The following is a 25020-nucleotide window of genomic DNA, read 5'->3' as shown; positions in this document are numbered from 1 at the left end:
ATTTAATAATTTTAAATTTTTAATTGATGCTTGTCTTGTGTTTTTAAATAGGCTGTACACCGCCCTGAGTCCTTCGGGAGAAGGGCGGTATAGAAATAAAATTATACTTATACTAACATGCGCGCGTGTGTGCGTCTTTGAGTCATTCTTGACTCCTGGAGACTGTTTGGACAAGTCCCTGCAGTCCCTGCAGTTTTCTTGACAAGGTTTTTCAGAAAAGGCTTAGCATTGCCTCTCAGCAGGGCTGAGAGCAATTGGCCCAAGGTTACCCAGTTGGCTTTGTGCCCAAGGCAGGATTAGAATTCCTGGTCTCCCAATCGCTAGCCTGATGTTTTAACTATTATACCCAATATGGAAATAATAGCAGATTACCACACTGAGTGGTTTGATGAATTCTTGCAGAACTGCAGTGTTTCTTCATGTAGTTTGTTGTTTACTTAAAACATTCTAAATGTTTTATCATTCAGTAAAATCGAGGTGCAGATTGGTGGAACAAAGGGGCCTACATTGTTACACACATACTTTCTCTCTAATTGCACAAATGTCTGCAGTGTGGTAACCCATCACTGAATCTAGGCAACAAAAGTATCACATTTCATGATACTTGACTGCAGATGGTTTCAACTCAAACAGTGAAGCTATATTCCTAATCTAGTCTATGGAAACGGAACTGTGATATATATATATAATTTCTGGTTGCCACAGCGTATCATTCCACTCCTCCCTTTTAATAAAGGCTCTGGGTTAGAACACTTTGTTATGTAAGAATGCAAACTATATTCAGACCCACCATAATTATCCTAACTGCATCATCACCTATTTTTAACACCAAAGGCACCAGGGAAGTTTGTATTATATTGTTCAGAGAACAAACAGGCAACAGATATGTGCATCCATAATGAAATATGATTTAACAATGGCTTGAGTGGGGCTTTTTATAAGTACAGTAGATAAACAAGTTATTCTGTTACTTCATTAACACTAAATTCCAATGACATGCTTCTAATATTGCACTTTTATTCAAATTGTAAAATATCCAAATATACCCAATTTTCCTAGTCTGAATAACCATATAAAAGGCCTAGCTTTCTCTCCAAAATAACTTTAACAAGTGATGTTGGTAAGATCTAATGGTTAGCTATCATGAGAGAGGAAACTAATACTTCTCTCTCCAGTAATGACAAGCGATAAAATCGTGGAAAGAAACATCTTGTGATCTGATAATCAACTGGCTGAAATGCTATTTAGAATTATTTTGGGAGCATTTAGTCATATGTGGGAAGAGAATATAAATATAAGTGACTCTCCTGAATGGCAGCATTTATTCCTGCTCAAGAAGTCAGATGCAATCTCTTCTACACAGTCTATTCTATGTTTGCAATTATTATTGAGACAAAAAGAACATATTCACTTTTATTGTGTATATTTTCCTTGGGCAACAAATCCAAAGAATGGAAATTTAGACTGTATGCAGTCCAATACCGGCTTTAGAAAGCTGCTCGCAGGTAATCAATTACAATATAAATCTTATATTCAATATTGGGAGCCCCCTCCCCCCAATAATTATTTACTATGTAGAATCCATTTCTATTTAGGATTCATTATCAAGTAAGTATGAGAAACAGCGTGTCAAAGTAGTTAAGCTATTAGATGTGGTTCTCATCCTCTCTCAGGCATGGAAAATGGCCGGGTGATTTTGACCAAATTTCTCAGCCCTAAATTGAACCAACAGATTTGAATCCATAATCTTCAATGAAGAAGTCTTCGACATATAATGGGTTGGTTTAAGTTAATGATGATAATAATAATGATGACATAAGACTTCTGGGTATCAAAATCAGATGGAGAGAAATCCATCAAATCATTATTAAAAAAAGATTTTGGGGCTTGGGATTTTAAAAAATACAAATTCAGAAGAACTACACCTATGGTAAAACAACACAAGGAACAAAAGGCAAAATTAGGGCAGTACAAGATAGAACAGAATGAATTGTGCAAGTGTTACAAAAGAAAAGATATATCAGTTACTATAACCCTGAAGCATGCATGACTTATGTATGAACTATTTTTATGGTTACCAAACAGTTTAATACAAGCTATTACATTCACTAGTAAGAACTTCTTGTGCTTTGAAAGTTTGGGTTGTTTAAGCACCATGCCCTGAGGACGGTATAGAAGAAGTTGAGAACAGAATTCTAATGTTCAGGTCTCCTGTGAACAGGCAAAAAGGCTTGATTGGGACTTCAGCTATGAATATATAAGTGCAGATAATTAAGAAATGTACAAAAGTAGTTTGGTCAGTAATATAATTAATTGCTATACTGTAGTTTTTTTGGGAGCTGTGATTAGAATCATATACATTCAAGGTTTTCTTTTAAAATATAGTTGCCATTTTTTTCTCAATACAGATTTCTACTTTGGATCTTTCACAGATACATAACAAAGGAGAAATTCAACTGGGTGAGCTTTTCTCAAAAGTGTGCCTAACTAGAATTTGTTTTGCCACACAATTATTAGGATATTTTAAGTAGGCAACAAGCCATAACAAAGGGTGCAGTCTGATCCACTTCATCGACCACTTGCTTGGTATCAGGTGACAACTAGTCATATGGGGAGAAAAGTACACCCTCTTTGAATTCTATGGTTTTATGTATCAGGACATAGTAAAAAAAACATCTGGTCCTTAGCAGTTCTTAAAAGTAGGTAAATACAACCTCAGATGAACAGTAACACATGACATACCATGTTGTCATTTATTTTACAAAAAGAAAGCCAAAATGGAGAAGTGATGTGTGAAAAACTAAGTATACCTTATGATTTCATAGTTGTAGAACCATCTTTAGTAGCAATAACTGGAAGTAATCGTTTTCTGTATGACTTTATCAATCTTCTGTCACATCGTTGTAGAGGAATTTTGGCCCATTCTTTACAGTGATTCAGTTCATTGAGGGCATTTGTTTATGCACAGTTCTCTTGAGGTCCTGCTCAAAGTGCCCAAGGAGCTGCTGATACAGTTCTACAGAGGAATTATTGAGTCTGTCATCTGCACCTCTATAACTGTCTGGTTTGGTTATGCAACCCAACAAAACAAACAAAGACTTCAGAGGATAATTAGAACTGCGGAAAAAACAATTACTAGGAACCTGCCTTCCACTGAGGACCTGTAACTGCATGAGTCAAAAAGAGGGCTGTGAAAATATTTACAGACCCCTCACATCCTGTTTCTACCCCCAAAATGAAGCTATAGAGTATTGCACAAAACTAGACACAAGAACAGTTTTTTCCCGAACACCATCACTCTGCTAAACAAATAATTCCCTCAACACTGTCAAACTAGTTACTAAGTCTGTATTACTATTAATCTTCTCATCGTTCCTATCACCCATCTCCTCCCACTTATGACTATGACTGTAACCTTGTTGCTGGTATCCTTACAATTTATATTGACTGTTTCCTAATATGATTTGATTGCTTATTTGTTCCCTATGACTATCATTAAGTGTTGTACCTTATGATTCTTGACGAATGTATCTTTTCTTTTATGTACACTGAGAGCGTATGCACCAAGACAAATTCCTTGTGTGTCCAATCACACTTGGCCAATAAAGAATTCTATTCTATTCTATTCTATTCAGTTGGGTTGAGGTCTGGACTTTGGGCCAATAAAAAACCTTGATTCTTTTCTTTTTCAGCCATTCTGTTGTAAATTTGCTGATGTGCTTGGGATCATTGTCCTGTTGCATGGCCCAGAGTCAGTCAAGCCTTAGCTGTCGGATAGATGACCTCACATTTGACTTTAGAATATTTTGCAATACAGAGTAGTTCATGGTTGAGTCAATGATTGCAAAGTTCTCAGGTATTGCAGTTGCAAAATAAGCCCAAATCATGCTGGACAGTTGGTATGAGTTGTTTGTGCTGATATATTGTTTGGGTTTTGCCAAACCCAGCACTGTGCATTATGGCAAACATCTCCATTTTGATTTCATCTGTCCAAAAGACAATGTTCCAGAATCTTGTGATTGGTTCAGATGCAACTTTGCAAACTTAAGCCGTGCCGCCATGGTTGTTTCTTTTTTTAAAGAAAAAAAAAGGGTTGTTTGGCATTCCTTCCAAACAAGCCACACTTGTTCAGTTTTTTTCTAATTGTACTGTCACAAACTTCAACATTTAACGTGCTGAGATGTAACTCTTGGATTTTTTTTTTTATTATTATTATTTTTTGCAGTTTTCTGAGCATTGCATGATCTGACATTGGGGTGAATTTGTTAAGACGTCCACTCCTGGAAAGATTGGCAACTGTCTTGAATGTTTTCAACTTACAATTTTCCTCACTGTCAAATGATGAACTTCACATTGTTTGGAAATGGCCTTATAACCCTTCCCAGATTGTTGGGCAGCAACAATTGCTTTTCTAAGTTCATTGCTGATGACTTTACTCTTTGGCATTGTGTTAACACACATACCTCAATGCTGAAAACCAGCAAACGCCTAAAACTTTGGCTTTTATAGAGGTAGTCATACTTACTGATGATCAATTGATCAAGGGGTCTTGATTAGCAGACTTGCCTGCTACCTAGCCTCTTCATACCTATGGAAGCATTACCAATGTATTTAGTTTTCCACATGGCTTTTCCATTTTGCCTTTCTTTTTGTAAAATAAAAGACATGGTGTAATATGTCATGCATTGTTGTTTACCTGAGGTTGAATACCTACTTATAAAAACTGCTAAGGACCAATATAATAATATTGCATATTAACATATTGCATTAGCATTAGCATATTGCCCCCAACAATCTGGGTCCTCATTTTACCCACCTCGGAAGGATGGAAGGCTGAGTCAACCTTGAGCCGGTGAGATTTGATCTGCTGATCTGCTGAACTAGCAGTCAGTTGAAGTAGCTGCAGTATTGCACTCTAACCACTGCGCCACCTCAGCTCATGGTTGTCCCAAAGGTGCTTTTTTAGGAGGCAAGTGGACTTTTTTGTTTTTTTCTTTTGAAGATGTTTCACTTCTCATGACTCTTTGGGTCCTGATACATAAAACCATAGAACTCAAAGAAGGTGTTCTTTCTTTTTCACATGACTATATCTTATGGAATCTGTTTCCTGACATCATCTATCCTGAAAGACTGACAATAACTTCTAATAACCAAACCATCAATGACATGAAAAGGGGCAACTGCTTGCAACACACACACACACACACACACACACACACGCACGCACGCACACACACACCATAATTTTGTATATTTATATAGTTGGAAATGAGAAATACCATTTGTAATTAATGTCCAAAAACCCAGTATTAAGTGAAAATTGTTACTATTTTATAGAATTTAACAGAATCACACAAGGCAACATTGAATAAGCCTTGCTATAGTAATTTTTCTACATTACTTCTAATCATTAAAACAGCAATAAAAGTAGATAATAAAAATTTCAGGCACTGTGGCATTTTGATCAGCTGCTGAAGAAAATATGTGTTTCTCAGTGTGTATTTGAGCGACTGTGTCTAACTTGATTGCCTTTGTGGAGGAAGGGAAAGAATTTTTTAGCAGCTGATATACTTGCAGGTTTTCCTTTTGTTATATTTTATTTTTACAAGTGATAATGTGTTTGTTTCTATAAAAATGATCCTTGATTCAGGTTGCAAATAAACCCTCTGCAAATAAACAACAACAGAAATTCAGCTTATTGTCAACGACATGTACAAGACACATTGAAATATTTTTAATTAGCTAAATGAGAATTACTGTATATATTTATTTTGGAAAAAGTCCTGCAGCATATATATTCACTGTATGAGAAAAAGTTATTTCCTGTTTATTTCCTTTATCAAGTACTTGGAGCTGAATGGTGAAAATCATAATCAATGGAAAATCATAAAGAAAAAACCTGCATTCATTCAGTTTGTGTTGTATTTACAGTAAGTTTCTCTGACCTGAAAAATAAAATAAAAAACAGTTTAGCAGAGCATTTTAAAATGTACCAACCAATATGAATGATAAAAAAATACTTCTATCAATTTGAAGTAGAATGTGCTTTGTAATTCCTAATGTATTGGCTGTGTTTAATCAAAAGGTATTCTAGCCCATGCTGTTTTTCCCACTTGCTTTGACACAATGGCCTTCTCCACATAATAGTAATTAGAGAAATAGACATACTATTAACAACACTGTATTGATCAGATTGCATAATCCTGATTATGTCAAATAGATGGAAACAAACAGGCATATTTTTTATTGTTTTTCCATTTTTAATGATGAGCTCCCCAAATCTGGAGTTGAATAGCCTTTAAAGCTAATAAATAAATAAATAAATAAATAAAAATACCAGATACAGTATAGATAGGGCAATTATCCTTCTCCTATTTATCTCTCCTGTTCTTACTTTCTTTCAGATGCATAACAGGTATTATTTACTTTCTATCACTATCTGAAGAATCCTTTCTAACTGCAATTTCACATCTATAGATACCTTGGTAAACCATGCAGTAGTCCATAATGCCATTTCCAAAAGCTGTTTCTGAATATTTTGCCCCACACATGTATATATTATTCTGATTCTACATACCGTATTTTGATTATGCTAAATATCAAGATTATGCTTTCAAGGGCTCATATTCCATTGCCTATGCAATGCACTCAAATACTGTACATCTCAGCTATGGGGTACCCTTAATTAACATCACCAGTGATATAATTGGTAAACTGTCTTACTCTCAAAATAAGAACCAGAATGAGAAGGTTTTTTTTTTAGTTCCCCAGCATTTTAGGTGCTTGCTTACTCAGATTCAGACATTATCACAAAAACTGTGCAAAAGTCTTTGGCCATCTTTAGATTTGTTGTTGCAGCAATGGTATAATGAGCATATATAATTATGTCTGTCTCCTTATTAGAATACAACCAGAAAATACTGGAAATTTGTGTGCAGAATCCAAAACAGGAAAAAGCAGAAAAAAGCTTCCATAGGCCAAAGTGACAAGTATATAGTGTGACCTCCCTTTACAGCTGAGCAAAGCAGATACCTGGCCCCCATAAACCTAAATGGAATGGAACCCTAATTTGACAGAGATAAAATCATACTTTTGCATCAGCAAAGCTACTCTCAAAGGGAAACCAACAAACTGGATATTCAAGATGTGGTATTTGAGACCAAAAAAATAATTATGGTCATTAAAATCTTGCTAAAACAACAAAGCGGGTGGTGGCCTAAGACTTTTGCACAGTACTGTATATAAAATGTATGTTACATGACTGTAAAATATTTCAGCAGTGGTATCTGTTATTATCATTGGACAAATCATTTCACAATGTTTTAGGTTCACTCACAAAATAACTACTTTTTCATCATAATAAGTAGCAGAAATTACATATCCAGAAATACAGGAGGCAGGGATTCAGACATTAGTATAAAGGCAAATTAAGTCACAGGATAAGTTGGAGGCATTTTATATTAGCAGCCAGTGAACAACCAGAGATGGGAAGGTGGCTAAAGGCTAGAAGCATTAGACGTTTTATGACAAGAGTTGTCCTGGGCCCCAAATGTTTCTGTTTGTGGATGGTTTCTGTTAGTTTTCTCCTTGCCCAAAGTTATCTTTTGTGGTTGAGACAAGCTACAATTATTCCACAAGCTAGAATCATTGCATATTATCTTATACAATGTTCTGATGTGCTTTATTAGCAGTAACCACATTTAGCAGTATCTTTTTTGGCATGGACCTGAGGAGTAAAAAGCTAAAAAGTATTCATCCCCTTTTAGGTTGTTAAAATTTTCGCATATATTTGCTATTAATTACTACCAAATAATTATTTCTGATAGAAAAAATAACACCAAAATTCAAAACATTTGTGGCGGATAACATTCATTGGTATAGATATGCAAAATTCATAAAAATCTAAAAATGGATGAATACTTTTTCATAGAATTGTACATGTGAACTCAACTAGCAATGTGAGTGAGGGCTGGTGGACTAAAGGCACTTTGGTATAATTTTGATTATTCTATGTGTGCTTATGTGGAGCTGAATGCTAAGATGTTCCCCAGTGTCTTAGTAAGAGCACTGTGTATATATACTTAGGCAGGTTACCCCAGCATAATGCCTGATCAATCAACAATGCTGAAATTTCTATAAAAACTGTGGAATACATGAGGCAGTATGGAAAGAAGTGGTTCCTCAAGATCTAGAGAACTACTGTTTCCAGCATCCCTGACTATGGACATACAGACAGTAGCTATTAAAAAATGTAATTTAACAACATCTGGGTGGCAAGGGTTCTCCCCAATACAACTGATACTAAAATAACAATGTATGCACTCCCCAAACATTTAATTTAACAAACTGATTATAGGTCTGCTTTGCCTGTACCTTTAAATATACTATATAATTCCATACAAAATGAATAGTTTGGTGACTATTGCATTTCAAAATACTTTATTAGAGGATCTACACATGTTCTGCAGAGTTATCCATGGCACTTTTTAAATGAAAAGTTAATTGAAAAGCAAATGTCTTACGCCAGACATTCTATATCTTCCCAGGATGCATGCTGTTACATGGAAAAACTTGGCTTTTTTCATTCATTTTGCATATTTCCCGAATTTCCTGTGCTCTAAATATTACATTGAAAAATAAAATTAGTTGACAGAAGACTTTTATTAGAAGCCCATTAAAATTATCTTATTTCTTTATTAATCCAATTCTATAAAAGCAACTCTGAGCAGTGCACACCAATCTTTTTCTTAAACACTCCAGTGTTTTACATTGCAATAAAATTTCCAAAAGGTTTTTGCAGCAGTTTTTAGCATTCTTTATGCAGCATGAAATCATGCTTTTAATGTACAGTACTCATAAATGACAGACCAAAGAATGCAAATGTTACTTATAACCCCATTCAAACAATAACTGAGCAAAGGAATTCAAAGCAGGTCTGGGAACATGGGAGTGAAAAGAGCAAGATTTTCTGGTATTTCCAGGATTTTGCTACCTCAAAAGTAATCTGGGCATCAGTGTTGTTTTATTAAAATCCCAGAAAGGAATCAGGAGAATTTTCTTTTGTCAACTTCAGGTATGCAACCAAGAAAACCAATGGAAGCCCCTTTCAAGGGAATGAAGGGCTTTGACGCCCACAGGATCATTCATATACCATTCTGACCTATCATTACTGCAACCTGCCCACCACCAATGTAAATATCCCCAGCAGTAAATTTATGTCACAACATTTTCATCAACCATCAACCATCAACCAAATGACCCAGATCAACCATCTGGGTCATTTGAAATGGATATCACACGCCTTCCCATTTGATCCTATCCTCCCATGGACAATCATCCAAAGGGATTGTGGTTATCCCTGGACTTTTAATTTTTAGCTGAGTTGTTATCATTACTGCTTGTACAAAGACAATAAAGTTTAAATCAATTTTAATAGACTAAGCACATAGTTATATGGCTAGAAGTTCACAGCAGAGAAATTTAACTTACTTCTTGTTTTTCACGATTCTGATCCGTAGTTTGTAAAGATGGTATTTTGGATATTTCAGGTTTCTTTGACTCCCTTTTCAGCACTCTTACCTGTTTAACTTTTACAAGAAAAAATAACTATTTCTAAAATTGCACATTTTCTTTTCGTTCTTTATCTTTCCTTTTTTTTTAAAATGAAACTGACTATGGGTTTAGATTTGTTTGTTGTTTTAGAAATGGCTAGTACATATTTTAAGTATATAAAAGTAAAAAGTTGAGGCTGTAATAACATTATCTTATTCTAATGTGCTAAAGAGAGTTGGAAGTCAATGTTTTTTTTTTTCTTTTATCCCCTTTACACTACACTTCTTCCTCTTCCCTTTTTCCTTCCTCATTTTCCCAATATTTCACTTTCTTTTGTATATTATATCTTCATAATATTATATCTGTGTCTGTCTGGTTTGGATCTGCAACCAAACAAGACAGACACAGACTTCAACGGATAATTAGAACTGCAGAAAAAACAATTGCTACCAACCTGCCTTCCATTGAGCACCTGTATACTGCATGAGTCAAAAAGAGGGCTGTGAAAGTATCTATAGACCCCTCACATCCTGGACATAAATTGTTTCAACTTCTACTCTCAAAACGACACTATAGGGCATTGCACACTAGAACAAGTAGACACGAGGACAGTTTTTCCCCGAATACCATCACTCTGCTAAACAACTAATTTCCACAACACTGTAAGGCTGCATTACTATTATTCTTCTCAACCTTCCTATTAGCTATCTCCTCCCACTTATGACTACTATAACCTTGTTGCTTGTATCTCTACAATTTATATTGTTTTATTTGTTTCCTAGTATGATTTGATTGCGTATTTAGTAACCTATGACTATCACTAAGTGTTGTATTTTAGGATTCTTGATGAATGTATTTTTTTTCTTTTTATGTACACTGAGAGCATATGCACCAAAGACAAATTTCTTGTGTGTCCAATTACACTTGGCCAATAAAGAATTCTATTCCATTCCATTCCATTCCATTCCATTCCATTCCATTCCATTCCATTCCATTCCTTCTATTCTATTCTAGTCATAAAATTATTAATATAGAATTGCACATTTTCTGTTTTGAAGCAAATATTCCAAAATCTACAATTTAATAGATAACAAAACCATTGAAGATTGCAAAAGGAAACCATTGCAAAAGGAAAAATGATTTATCAAAGTTTTCATATTTTAATTTAGCTTTCAGTAAATATATATCTGAAGACCTCAGCCTATAAAATGAAAAATAAATGAAAGGGGCCATTTGCAGGAGCATAATTCTGTACCTGTCAGAAAAGCAACATTAATCACTGCCTCTAGTCCAAATTTGAAGCTCCTCAGGCTGCTTAGCGTTTAAAAAAAATGGCCCAAGTTTTTTTTAAAAAGCAACTAAAAACAGAAACCATAGATAATAAACCACTATTATAAACCACTATTAATAAACCAATGTTTATTAGTGAAATGAACTCTGGGGAATGTCAGTTGAGACCATGAATACATATTTTTGCTAGTCATGCCACTAGTCTCTAATAGGTCTGAAGTTGAATGCAGCAACAGATACCATATCCTTATATAATGAGCATCTGTGACATTACACACACACACACACACACACACACACACACACACACACACACTGTATTCTACTTATTTGGATGCTTGTTTGGTTACCTACTGCTTATAGACATATACTGCCTCAATAAACACAGAAGTATGATTTGACTTCTATTGCCAGGTTCAGTTTCAAATATGCTCTGATAGGGCAGTGACATGGCTACCGAAATGTCAGAGTATATTTGCTATCTCGCATTATCCAAAAGATATTTCACCAATAAAAAAAGCAATTCTTCTCTTCCCCTACCTCATGTATTGCAAGCCTTTTTAGAAAATGAGAGGGTTCCAAAGCAGTTTCTCAGTTGGTTATGGAATTTCTCCAGTTCAAAGAAAAGAAAGCAATACACATTCTTGGCCATCTTGTGGCCAAACTATTCAGGACTTTTAGTATTTTATTTATACTTAAAATATTCTAATGGAACTACATTTTTACTGGAGAAAGCAGCACAAGATAGAGGGGCTGTTTAATCTGATCTTTTTTTTAAAAAAGCAAACAAAAATTAATGCAAACGGTAGCCTTTACACAATACAGGTAGTCCTTGAATTACTACCACGATCAAGCCTGAAAATTATGTTGCTAAATGGGGCGATTGTTACGTTTTGCCCCATTTTACAACCATTTTTGCCAGAGTTGTTAAATGAATCACTGCAGTTGTAAACTTAATAACATGCTTGTTAAGTGAATCTGGCTTCCCCATTGACTTTGCTTGTCAGGTCACAAAAGGTGATCACATGACCCTGAGACACTGAACCACCATAAATATAAGCCAGTTGCCAAACGTCTGAATTTTGATCACCTGTCCATGGGGATGCTGTAGTAGTCGTTAAGTGTGAAAAACTATCGTAAATTGCTTTTTCCAGTATTGTAAATTCAAATGGTCACTAAACAAATGATTGTAAGTCATGGACCACAAGTAATGTTTCTAATGGGAAAATATGAAGGCTAAATATAAAGGCTAAAGCTCTATTTGTATTGGGGGCAAATATGCTTGCTGGCTGCCACTTAAAGCCAGCCATAACTGTACTCCAGTAATAGCTGGATTTCTTCCCGTTTCCAGTAATTTCTGTATTTGGTTTTATTCAGTCATCCATTTACAAAGAAAAGATGCTACTCCAGTTGTGTATTAAACGAAAAGACTGTTTGCTGTCAATGAATTTTGTGGGAACTATTTCTTTAAACCTGATGTAATGCTACTTCATATTTAAAGTCCATAATTACAGATACACATTTCAGATGTAAGCCCCATAATTATATATACAAACACATTCACAAAGACCTGTAGAATATAACAAACGTACTTTCCATTGCTTTCAGTTCTTTCTGTTGCCCTGTTGTATTTAGTTCTGGCAAGTGAATTTCTCTTTTCTCACATCTTGAAATGTTGCGTTTCTTCCTGTTTATGTTCACCATTTGATCAATTTGAGCAGCTCTTTCATACAGGGATACTTTCTCCATTTGGTTCTAAACATGGAATAATTATGCATCCAAGGAAACATCTATACCATGATTATAATATAATTTATATCAAATCAGCAACTCAACACTTCAGGGGACAACACCACCAGATGCCACCCACAAACCTCATTTTAAGATAATCAAAATGAATTTTAAAAAATTAATTAATCAGAAATATAAGAAATTGACCCTAATTATGCAAGGTAACTATTCTTGGGAGACATCTATGAGAATTCATTAGATTTAATTTTTTAAATTATTTTTATTCATTTCCATCTTTCATGCAACATACTAAAAATCTTTCCTTTATTTAGGGAAAGGAATAAGAAGTAGAAGTTCTTTAAAAATTATTGGGCAAACTAAATCAATACATTTTGTGCTTTAGTAACTGACAGCATTCAGCATTATGTCTGTGAAAAATCCAATTATACTTGCTTGGTTTACATTATCTACTAAGATTTGTTTATTTTATCTGCTAAAAAATAAGCAGCAATTTCCTTTGGAAAAAAATGGGAAAGCCAAGGTAATGTTTGAAACGTGTTTCCAAGCATATTTCTCTAAAATAATTATTTAACTGGCACACCAAAGTCAGAATTTGATAGCCAATCTTCCCATAAAATTTGCTCCTTTCAGTTACCACATTCAAATAGGCCTTCTCTGTAATCAAAACCACCCAAAAAAAGCCAAAGAGATGCATAGCTCAGTGACTATTATTTATTTTCCAATTCAGATCATAGGAACAAGCTATGGTCCAGAGGCCAGGAATGTGTAAACATCAACCTGTCTGTTTAGTATTAAGTTATTTACTCATTTTTAGAAGCCTGAAAAAGTGCAAGTACTTATAAGGAAGCTAGGTAAAAGGAAAAATCTTATGGCTCTTTTTTCCTACCCTCCCCACACTTGGATAATTAGCAAGAAAAGAACTAATGCTTGTATTTGCATTAATTGGATAGGAAGGGATTACAAGAGAGTAAGTTGGCATACAATGGGGAATACACATCTAAAGGAATGTGCTAGCACTTTTCCTATCAGGCTCATGGCTGCCAGCTTCCTAGAGGCAAAAGAATCTTCAGTGTGAAATTAATTAGGGTCTGGTCAGTGTCAGACGGCAGTGCAAGCCCATTGGAGAGTTCCAATCAACTAATGAAGATCACAGAGCTGAGTTTGTTAATTTGAGGTTAGCACCTTCTGGAGATGCACTGCATTGTGGAGAAAAGCTTGTTTAAATAATAATCCCTCTGCCCTGCCGGGGGCAACAAAGTAAACAAGTCAGGTGTAGGACAATCCAATATTGTACTAGTTGACTGTAATGGCAACAGAGGTGAGTTTCAGAAGGTTCTGACCAGTTCTGGAGAACCGGTAGCGGAAATTTTGAGTAGTTCAGAGAACCAGTAGTAAAAATTCTGACTGGCCCTGCCCCCATGTATTCTCTGCCTCCCAAGTCCCAGCTGATTGGGAGGAAATGGGGATTTTGCAGTAACCTTCCCCTGGACTGGGGAGGGAATGGAGATTTTACAGTATCCTTCCCCTGGAGTGGGATGGGAATGGAGATTTTCCTCCGCCACGCCCACCAAGCCACGCCTACAGAACCGGTAGTAAAAAAATTTGAAACCCACCACTGAATGGCAAATGTGACTGAGAAACAATGCAAAGGTCATATATGCAGGCATTGGCTACAAAGTTCCTTTTTTTATCGCCATTGTAACTGCAAATGGTCATAGTCAGAGGCAATCGATAAACGAGGATTACCTATACAACAAATCAAAACTCTACAAAAGTCAGCAGCATGATATTAACAGATTTGCTTAAATCCAGCTGAAATCAGAAGTGGCATTATTTCCTCACTGATTTAAAAGGGCATAAGAGGGTTTTTTTTAATGTATTCAAATATGAGGCCATCAAACAGGAATACTGATTTTAAGATACACAGCCTGCAAAGAAGGTAAGCTCCAAAGAGGACATATCCTGATTTGTTTTTTTTTTAATCCCACCTTTATTATCTTATAAATCTCAAGGTAGTGAACATAACTAATACTCCTTCCTGCTCCAATTTTGCCCATGACAACAGCCCTGTGAAGTGAGTTAGGCTAAGAGAGAGTAACTGGCCTAAAGTCACTCAGTTAGTGTTTCATACCTAAGGTGAATGAATCTCCTTCCTACTTTACCTGTAGCTGGGCTATAAACCATGTTTAAACAAAAAAAATTAGTTTGTCAAATCTAGTATAGCTAAAAAATAATTGGAAAATAATTTGATTTATAATTGCATTAGTACATGAACTACAGTATTTTTTTTTTAAAAAAAATTCATTACTTGAGTCATAACTCCATCTTCCTGACGACTGTTTGAACCTATTTGTCCTACTGATGGCCAAGGACTTCGTCGTTTCTTTGCTTTTTCTGGAAGTCTGATAAAGAAAGAATACATTTATTCTTGGACAATAATTGAGCACTTGAGAGGGTAATGTTTTCCTCCAAAATAAAATTAAAAAACATGTTTCATATATCATTTTAAAACATTTATCCTGAAAATATGATTTTTAAATAAGGAGTCAAACACATATTTAAATCTATGAATTAAAAAACCCAACTCTTTAAAGCTTTGAATGAGCCCTGAGCGTTGACTAAGATGTTTTTCTTCTATTAACAGAAATGATTGGTTGGTGGGAATGGAAGTTACTCTTATTCCCAGGATCTCATTTTGTGATGTTTATGAATATAATATTATAATGACATTTTGTATAATATTAATCCAAGTTATGGAGAGGAAATAAAACATTGCTTCAGGTTGGTTGTGATTGGAGGAACCTATAAAACCTCTAAAATTAATGAATAAAAATTAATACCCTTTCCTATCCTCCATCCAACTCTCCCCTATACATGGCCACTATTCAGTTTTCCAATCGATACCTTGAATTAGGACACAGGAAATGTGAACTGAAATTCGCAGTAAGATTTCCACAGTTTGGATGTATCCGTGGCATTGTTGTACAGGGTGTCTGTGGAGCTTCATCCTTCATCCCACCAGCATCAATGCCAACTGTTATCAAGCTGGTACCATCACCAATTGTGGGTTTGTTCTCATAAGGTAAGTTTAGAGCATTCTGAGACAAAGTCACCCACTGTGAAACAGCATCTTCTTGTTCATTTCTTTTAAGCTCTGAAATTTCAGATTTTCCCCCTTTCACTTTAATACCTTTGATCTTCATCTCCTTTGACTTTCTGTCTTTTTCCATTTCCTAGAACAGGTAATACATTCAAACTTTGTGCAAATACATCTACTCATACTATAAAATGTGAAACATGTTTATGAAATTCATTGAAAAATGAAATTGTTCAAATCATTTCAGAATATGAATTCACAATTTAAAAATAGTTATTTTGGTAGATAACAACATAAGGAAGGGCCTGCTTTATTTTTTTCATAGTTTCAATAGATAAACCTGTGTAATTCTTATATAATCTTCTGATCCATAATACTAACTCAACAACTATGGAACACTAACTTTGATAGATGAAATATTATCTTGCCAGTAGAATACATGAACTTGATTCTCTGGATAATATGCTGTGAGTATTAATTGTGGAACTCTCTTACTAAAATAATCGAGAATATTTTCTTTACAGAGATACTGCATTAAACAAGTCTTTTAACACTTTAAAGCTAATATATTTGTTACATCAAAATACTGTCGCACAAAATCCATCTCATCAGGTGGTTGTAATAAACTTATTGTTTTTTTGGTGTTGCAAAACTCTTTGTTGCTTTTGCTGCAAAAGGTATGCCAGCTATTCCTCTGGAGCTTGCTACACCTAAAAACAATATTTATATTAAATGAATAGCAATAGCAATAGCAATAGCACTTAGACTTATATGCCGCTTCACAGTGCTTTACAGCCCTCTCTAAGCGGTTTATAGAGTCAGTGTATTGCCCCCAACAATCTGGGTCCTCATTTTACCCACCTCGGAAGGATGGGAGGCTGAGTCAACCTTGAGCCTGGTGAGATTCGAACGACCAAATTGCAGGCAGCCGGCACTCAGCAGAAATAGCCAGCAGTACTGCACTCTAACCACTGCACCACCATGGCTCATGCTGCTCAAATGGAAATATTTCTTCATTTCTAAATGCATTTTATTTTATAATTAATGTAATTGCAAAAAAAAAGTTGTTTAGAGTTCTCAGTTCAGCAATATTAGAAAAAACAGAATCCTGAGGTTTTCTTATTAATATTAAATTGTTTGCTTTTGCTAGCCTTACAGCCTAATTAAACAGCCTATTGTAATACCAATTCTAGTGTAAATCAATCAGCTAGAATGAAAACAATGCCAATAATTTAATATCACATTCTATCATATTGTATTTTTAGGATATCATATTATCACCAACATATACTATTTTTTTCTTCTGTTCAACAATACCTGATTCTCAGATACTACCTGGAAAGTCCCTGAAGTTTCCTTAGCAAAGTTTTTCAGAAGGGTTATGCCCTTGCCTCTTTCTTAGGGCTGAGAGAGACTGGTGGCCTAAGGTCATCCAGCTGGCTTTATCCGTAAGGTGGGACTATGACTCACAGTCTCCCAGTTTCTAACCTGATGCTGTAGCCACTACACCAAATTATTATCAATTTTAATAAATATTTTAACAGTTTTGACAAATGTTTCAGCTATTTTATTAGAATCCCTCTGTGTGGAAGTTAGGTGGTTTTTTAAATAAATGAAGGTGAAGGTTCGTTCTCCAAGCTTGTGGGTTGGTTTCCAAACATTTCGTTACCAGGCTAGGTAACATCTTCAGCAGAGTTTAGGGAATGTCAATGTCGGGGTTCTTCTGTTTATAACAGTTTCGTATGGTCAATAGGTCTTGGGATGGGTAAGCTGTGGGTGTGTCAAATGAGGGTCTTATAATGGGTCTTGTGATAAGTCAGGTGTGAGTCATCAGTGAGAGTCTTGTGATGGGTCTTAAATTCACAATCCTTTAATCAAAATTCTTAAGCCTTGTTTAACTTGAAATTCATGAGCTTTTTTGAGCAAAAATTCCCACAATTCTGGGAGCTGTAATTGCCAATAGACCTGACTTGTTGAGAGAAGACTAAATCACTGTATTAAGACAAGAATAAATTAATTTTTATGGAAATTAATTTAATATGGCTATAAAATATGATTAAATAAATCATACATAAAACAATATAATGGTATATCTGTAGATATTTAACAGATAATTTGTATATGTTATACGCTGTGTCATAGATCAAACATTTTAAAAGAATAATCATAAATCATTCTTACCTTTACAGTTACAGGACCATTCTGAGACATGTTAATATGAACTATTCTCTTTTCATCTTTGATTTGTTCAATCTCTTTGTTATTGTCTCTGAATTTTGAAAGATAATTCAGCTTTGCTTCTTGTAGTAATTTGCTTTTCAATTCTGGTAAGAATCTGATATGAAAAAGGACATTATTTACATCACACTGACAATTTCAAATATAATCTTGTCCAGTTGCTTGATTCCCTACAACAATTTGGTTCTTCCTCCTTTCCAACCACCTACTTCTCTCTAGAGACCAAACTACTGTATGTGCAATAAAGTAAGCATAATTCATAAAGAAATTAATGCAATACACAGTTCATGTAACTCTTTTCAGTATTCAGCTTCAATTACTGCCATATATCTATATACTAAGCAAATATACTGTACAAAGCACACAAATGACAACACATGTTCTATATTGTAGATTTGGTCTCGTTGGAAAAGACTTTAAGGATTCGCTGATGCGCTCTATGTTCCATCTTAAATATTTACTTCTCAGTACAAAATATATGCTAAATTTCCAATTCTCTTTCAATCTTGACAAATTATGCACTGTTCTGTGTTGTGTTTAAAAATCAGGATCCTTTCTTGTCCCTTTAGCAAAATATTTTGAAGTTCAAAAAATAGAACAAATTCCCAGACAAATTTGCAACAAATTCATTATTCATTCAGTCTTTTCATCTAATACTTAAGATTATTATGTCATCCATGAATACATTCCAAACTATAAGGGTTTGCAAAAAAAAAAAGAGAGAGAGAGAGACTTTCACACTGGCTTGTGCTTCAAACTTTCCTTCTATCCATTCTATCCATTCAAGCTAATTACTAAAATTGTTTCTGAAACTATCACGATATATGCTTTGTTAAACAAGATTGGGTGACAAGACAGACAAGGCTAGTAAACTTTATAATACAGCTACACAACCCATCTTCTGCACAAAGGCAGTAAAACTTGCTTCCATTGTTCTTAGCCTTTCTATTGGAAATATACTGCTTTTCTTTCATCCATACTTTGTTTATATTGTGAGCCATTTGTTGAAACTGAGAATATCTCATTCATTGATCCCTTTTCCTTCTCAGAAGATGAATCAAGTTTCTAGCAATATACAGTCTTGCAAAAAACAACCACATGTTTGGTGATGGGACATTCTCTTGTATAGATTATGTTTTCATCATTCCAAGATATCTGTAAGACTCAAGAGAGTTTTTTCAGCACTTCTGTTCACTTTTTTTCGTACTTGAGCCCAATTTGTTCAATAGCAGATATGCAAAAACACAGCTCTCCAAAACCAATTATCTGGGTCCTGAGATCTGGGTTCAAAAAGTAAGGTTTTTCTTCCTTTTTCATAGGATTAATTCCTCCAATGGGAATTAATATCTTCCTTTTCTTTATATATTTTAAGTTTCTAAGTGCAAATCACTCTCTGTAGAAAAGGTTTCCCTGTTCAAGGGTATAATTTTCAAATTTGAGCTCTGAACCTTGTCAATTAAGTACATCCCGGAAGCAAGAACATGAGAGTTAGATAAAACAAGAACTATTTTCTTTCTCCCAGGCTACTTCCTAGAAACTTGGCTAGTTACAAAGTTTTGAGAAAAAAAGCTATTAAATTTCATAAAGTAATACCCTCATGTTCACACTGTCCTGGTTATGATAAGGAGAATTCCTCAGAGAGAATACCACTCACATTACTGCCTCTGACCCTTTTGTCCCCCCACTCCCGATTTGTTTCAATTGAAAAAGCCAGAATACCCAGGCAAAGCCACACCAGATAGAAATTTTTAAAAGTAGTAAAGCACCTAGAAATCTGGAAGGTATTAGTTAGGAAGGAATGTACTGATCTACAGAGTACTGGGACACTGAATATCAGCAATCACACAGTAATTGCATTTGAAATTGCTCTGTTTTATATCTAGAACATGTTAAGATAGTAAGGTTTCTAAGAAATCAGATGTTACGCATAAGAAAAATATAGCGTCTCAGCAACACAAGCAGCATTGTGGTGGAGATTTGACTCTCTTCAATCAATAAATTAACAGCAATTTTACATCTGTCATACAAAAAAGCCAACCATCTCAAAAAGCTCTTTGATTAAATGCTGAATGTTATATCCAAATAGCTTACTTTTCAACAAAACCATCTCTGGTGAAATATTCATGCTGTAGCAAATCAGCAGATGATATCCTGTCTGCAGGATCCATTTGTAAACAAGCCTAGTAAATAAAAGTTATTATGTTAGAAATGATATACTACAGAAGAATGTTGTGTAATAAAGTTTGTATTATATTTTTTTCTATTGTTTAAAAAAGTAAATATAATTGTCCTTTAGTTTCAATAATGAGTATTTCTCTTAATTGCCAGAAAAATCTTGCTCAATTTTTCTCTACAAAAATTCTTATATTAGTACACTGATATGAATAAGTCTCAATCCTTTTAAGACAAATTCTGTCTTGCTTGAAACAGAAAATAGCTATCTTTCTCATGATCTTTGAAAGGATTTCTAAGAGCATTTTAGGAACACAGGCCTATTTTATAGCATAAGAAATGCAAATTGCTGATAATTTATTGTCTAGAATCCTGACATTTTACCTAAAGGAAATAAACTTTTCATCTATAAAACAGCTAAACATATTTTTAACAACCCAATTATTTTTTAAAAAAAAAAAGTAAAATTACAAAAGTAAAGAAAGGACAGCAGATATTAACAAGAATAGAACCATCTCAGTACCTCACAAGGCCCCTAGGGCCCCAGGCCTGATACCAGGTTTTGAGGACTTCCAGAAAATTAACAGGGATGGAATCAGCCTCACGTCAGGGCCCATAATGTGGGTGCCCTGACAGAGAAGGCTCATCTCCTGACACCTGTCAAGTATGGCTCCCTATCATACAAGACCTATACAGATAATCCTCGACGTACAACCACAATTGAGCCCAAGCTTTCTATTGTTAAGTGAGACATTTGTTAAATAAGTTTTGCCCCTTTTTTGCCTCGGTTGTTAAGTGAATCACTAGAGTTATTAAATTAGTTACCCGGTTGTTAAGTGAATCTGGCTTCCCCATTGACTTTGCTTGTCAGAAGGTCACAAAAGGGGATCACATGAGCTTGGGGGACAGCAATCATCATAAATATGAACCAGTTGCGAAGCATCCAAATTTTCCTCACCTGATCATCGGGATGCTGTAAAGATCGTAAGTGTGAAAAATGGCCAGTAAAGTAACTTTGAACGGTCACTAAATGAACTGTTGTAAGTAGAGGACCACCTGTATAGCATGCCTCTCCTGGAGGATCTGATTGAATTACCAGATATAGTATAACTGAAGAGAGGCCGTCCCTCAAATAACCAGATTGGGTTTTAAAACTTGAAAACAGCACCTTGAATTGGATCCGGAAGCAGATTGGCAATCAAAAAGTGAATCAAATTTTCTTATAGTGCCAGTGATAAATTCAAACATCAAAAAGAATGATAAACTATCAGCTGGGCTATTGATGATAACTTAGCAATTCTGTCTTTCTCAGCTAGAGGCCCAGGTTAGACCAAAAATGTCATCATCCATATCCAGGGTAACACTAGCCAAGGATTTTGAGCATACTCCAAAATACCAGAATAGTGCAATGTTGGGGGAAGTCTACCTAATTTTTATTCCAGAGCATTATTTATTGCAAACCTAGAAACAGTAAGAAATGTGCAAGAAGGAATCTAAAACAAAGGGGCAAATGGACATTATGCTGAATTTATAATTAGGAAACACATTTGCAATTTGTTTATACACATAGTAAGTCTTAATTAGGAGGACTACAGTACTTGAGCTTTCTTTTCCCAACTACATTCCCAATTATAATTGGCCATTTATGCCCTTCGCTCTGAATAGTTCCCACCACCACCGCAAAATAGGGGGAAAAACTGCCTACTCCTATGTTAAGGCAGACTTTTTTTTTTTTTTTTTTTGCTTTAATTTATATGCCGTCCTTCTCCGGAGACTCAGGGCGGCTTACAATGCGTTAAGCAATAGCCTTCATACTTTTGTATATTTATACAAAGTCAGCTTATTGCCCCCACAATCTGGGTCCTCATTTCACCTACCTTTGAAAGGATGGAAGGCTGAGTCAACCTTGAGCCTGGTGAGATTTGAACTTGCAGTAATTGCAAGCAGCAGATGTTAATAACAGTGCATTAGTCTACAGGCTCTATGAAGAAATTCGTCTCATTCGTAGTAGCACTCCCCCCCCTTCAAGGCATTAGTTCTGCCACTGTGAACCTGACATCACTGGATTTTCTAAAATGCTGAGACCAGCAAGGTTCCTTTCATTCCCAGAAAAAGAAAATCTATTCATGTTATTATGTCTTTGAATAGGCAGAACTATCCAGTCAAGATGAAAATGAAGAAAACGCATAACTTCCATAATCTGGGACTCATTCGGTATCTTGAATTGAACTCCTATAATCCCCAGTTATTAAAAACAGCTCTTCTGTGAAAAAAACAACACTCACAAAAACTATTCTGCCCTTTTAAAAATAAATAAGGGTAGTATTCCTGGATAGTAGAGCCGTTGTTTGCCAGGAGTCTTAAAACATATATTCTATTAAATGTGACATAGTCCTCTAGTTACAAAGTTGCTGATCTTAAGAAATTAATGTAAACATTTAGATTTAACAGCGGTGAACATTTGCAAGAGCTGCCTCACAATCATTTTTCCAAAAGCTGTTTGCAAACAGAGCTGATCCTCAATAGAAGCTAATGGCTAGTTCTCTTCTCTCTCTCTCCCCCCACCCCTTTCTGTCGTGCCTGTGCCTGTGAGTATGTATAATCGTTCACCAGAAAAAAAAATGAACTTAGTAACACAGGGGAAGGAAAAGCTCTTTAGTTTTGAATTTGGCCAAGACAAAGATGTTGCAGAAAAGTCTTCTGCAACCTAGGTAGGCTAATTGTATTCCAGCATATTGGAAGGGTGTTAGGTTGTGGGATACTGGCTGAAAACTAGAAACTGTTGGATTGAAAGCAGCCCAAGAGCCTTCAGATGTATGCAGAATTGTTTTGCTGTCTTTATATGGTCCTATTAGTGCAAAGAGGCTTTGCTGGAAGTTTTTTGAAGTGAGCGTGGGTTTTCGCCATCAAAAAGGCAATGCATTTCATAAAGTGAGCAATAGGGAAATATTTAATTTGCTCTTTCGCTCTATCTATATAACTTAAAAGAAAAACAGAGTTGATTGTAAGCTTCATACTCCCCGATCCAAAGTAAGTTAAGAACTGTAATATTATTCCTAGAATTTCTCTCTGCTAGAATCATAGAAAGCATGTAGAAACATTTCTCAGAAGTAGTGTTATCAATCCAGAAATTGCTTTATACTGATCAAGGAGCAAGCACTGTTTGAGATGACTAAATTATTCAAAGAGTCCTTTAGAACTCTATGGGTAGCTTACATGATGATACTGTGGCATATTAAAGTTAACATGGAGACATCCCAGAATTACAATAACTAGCACTTTCTGTATCATCGGTGAAATTTAATATGTACCAGCATTGGATAAAGTAGAAACTAAAGTTGCTGTAACATTTCCATGTTTGGCTAACACATTTTTAATTTGTGAATACCATCATTCTGCTGCTTGCAGCTTTAGTGACCTTTCACTGAATGAATAAATGAATGATAACCCTTCATTTTACTGAAATGAAGTCTATCAGTGCTAAAGGAGTTATGGGCCTCATTACTTTATGCTGAATCAAGTACTTTAGACTTTTGTTCAACAATAAATGATAGCTGTACAGTATTATTACAAATGTGCCTGCCACTGCTATTGCCATTAATGATGTAACTGATTCTTTGTTATTATGTATACAGTTCTTTAGATTTAAGATTTGATAAGCAGACACTGTCTAAAACAATATTTGTAAAATGTAGATTTCAGAAATATAGCAGAAAATTTTAAGAATACCTATTTTATGGATGAAAAAATTACAGAGGCCAACAATCAGCCTTCAGGAAATATGTCATTATGTAATAGATTAAATCAGGTTTCCTCATTTCAACAGGGCCTTTCACAAAGAGTTCAGGCAGTTGAACCATAGCAACTCCCAATCTAATCTGGAATGAGGATTCAACAGTTAGTGAAAAGACAACAAAAGCCAATATTGTTACGACTGCGATCTGAGTAATGGTTACCAAAACAGAGAGGAGACATGGGAAAGAAAGCTGATGTAACATGTCAGATTAGTGATAGCTGCATTGTTACATTGCCTAACCATTTAATATATCTGCCTGGGACTTGCATGGCCCAAATATAATAGCAGGTCTTTCACCTTATTTTAAGCTTAACCAATATAAAGAATCACTGAGTTGTAATGTGGTTAAGACAAAAAACAAACTATGATAAGCAGAACTGGCACAAAGTTTATTTACTTCTGTATTTCAAGATCAATAAGATCTATCATATCTCCCTTTCTCTTTTTCTGGGGAGTGAAATAAAGGAAACTTAGTGATTTGGAACAGTAGAGGCAAGACAAAGAGTGAGGACATGGGGAGCAGCAAATTTTAGGCCAGCACAATTTGCTGATAAGAGTAAATGGATTCCACTTCAAGCAATTTATTCAGGAAAAATATAGAAATAATGTGCATACTGAAATTTTCTATAAGTATAAAGAAAATCAGCTTATAATATTTCAGGGAAACCTTTTAGCTAAAATTTTGATTAAACAGAATTAAAATGTTACCCTTAAATTTTCAAATGATTGAAAATAAATTTGCACATAGCCTCTACTTCTTTTTTTAAAAAAAGTTCCTTTCCTCATATAAGCAAACGAGTTATGAGTTTAATTATCAGAAGTATCAGAAGCATGAAAAAGCACCATTCCCTGTCAAACTAATTACAAGACACAAAATAACTCCTCTATTCACCAAATACATCCACAACAAATGATCATCCATCATGAAATAGCTATTACTACAATGTATGTACAAACCTTCTCACATCACAAGTAAATAAATAAAGGGCTAACAACAGTCCTCCAGAATTCTAAATTCCTGCCTAGACTATCATGGATTTTTTAAAAAAGATGCTTTAGCTGTCTTAAAAATGTTAGACGTTGTTGTAGAGTTTCAAGCTCCCTTTCCTCAGTGAAAAATAAA

At 35.0% G+C, this 25020-nt stretch overlaps 1 protein-coding gene across 1 annotated transcript in view; it reads right to left on the bottom strand.

Moving 5' to 3' along the window:
* LOC139310238 (cyclin-dependent kinase-like 3) overlaps positions 1–25020 on the bottom strand; it is a 75103-nt gene that overhangs the window by 32040 nt on the left and 18043 nt on the right. Inside the window, exons 7-12 of the mRNA XM_070934395.1 lie at positions 20021–20109; positions 17873–18026; positions 15499–15827; positions 14903–14996; positions 12435–12597; positions 9490–9587 (exon numbers count right to left, since the gene is read on the bottom strand). Of these exons, the coding sequence (XP_070790496.1) occupies positions 9490–9587; positions 12435–12597; positions 14903–14996; positions 15499–15827; positions 17873–18026; positions 20021–20109 (927 nt within the window). The remainder of the gene's footprint in view (positions 1–9489; positions 9588–12434; positions 12598–14902; positions 14997–15498; positions 15828–17872; positions 18027–20020; positions 20110–25020) is intronic.

The sequence above is a fragment of the Pituophis catenifer genome, unplaced genomic scaffold (assembly GCF_029215685.1).
Source record: "Pituophis catenifer annectens isolate HBS135680 unplaced genomic scaffold, rPitCat1.0.hap2 SCAF_2, whole genome shotgun sequence".
Taxonomy (NCBI): domain Eukaryota; kingdom Metazoa; phylum Chordata; class Lepidosauria; order Squamata; family Colubridae; genus Pituophis; species Pituophis catenifer.
The sequence above is the reverse complement of the archived record's forward strand: the minus strand, read 5'-3'. Positions and strand labels throughout refer to the sequence as shown.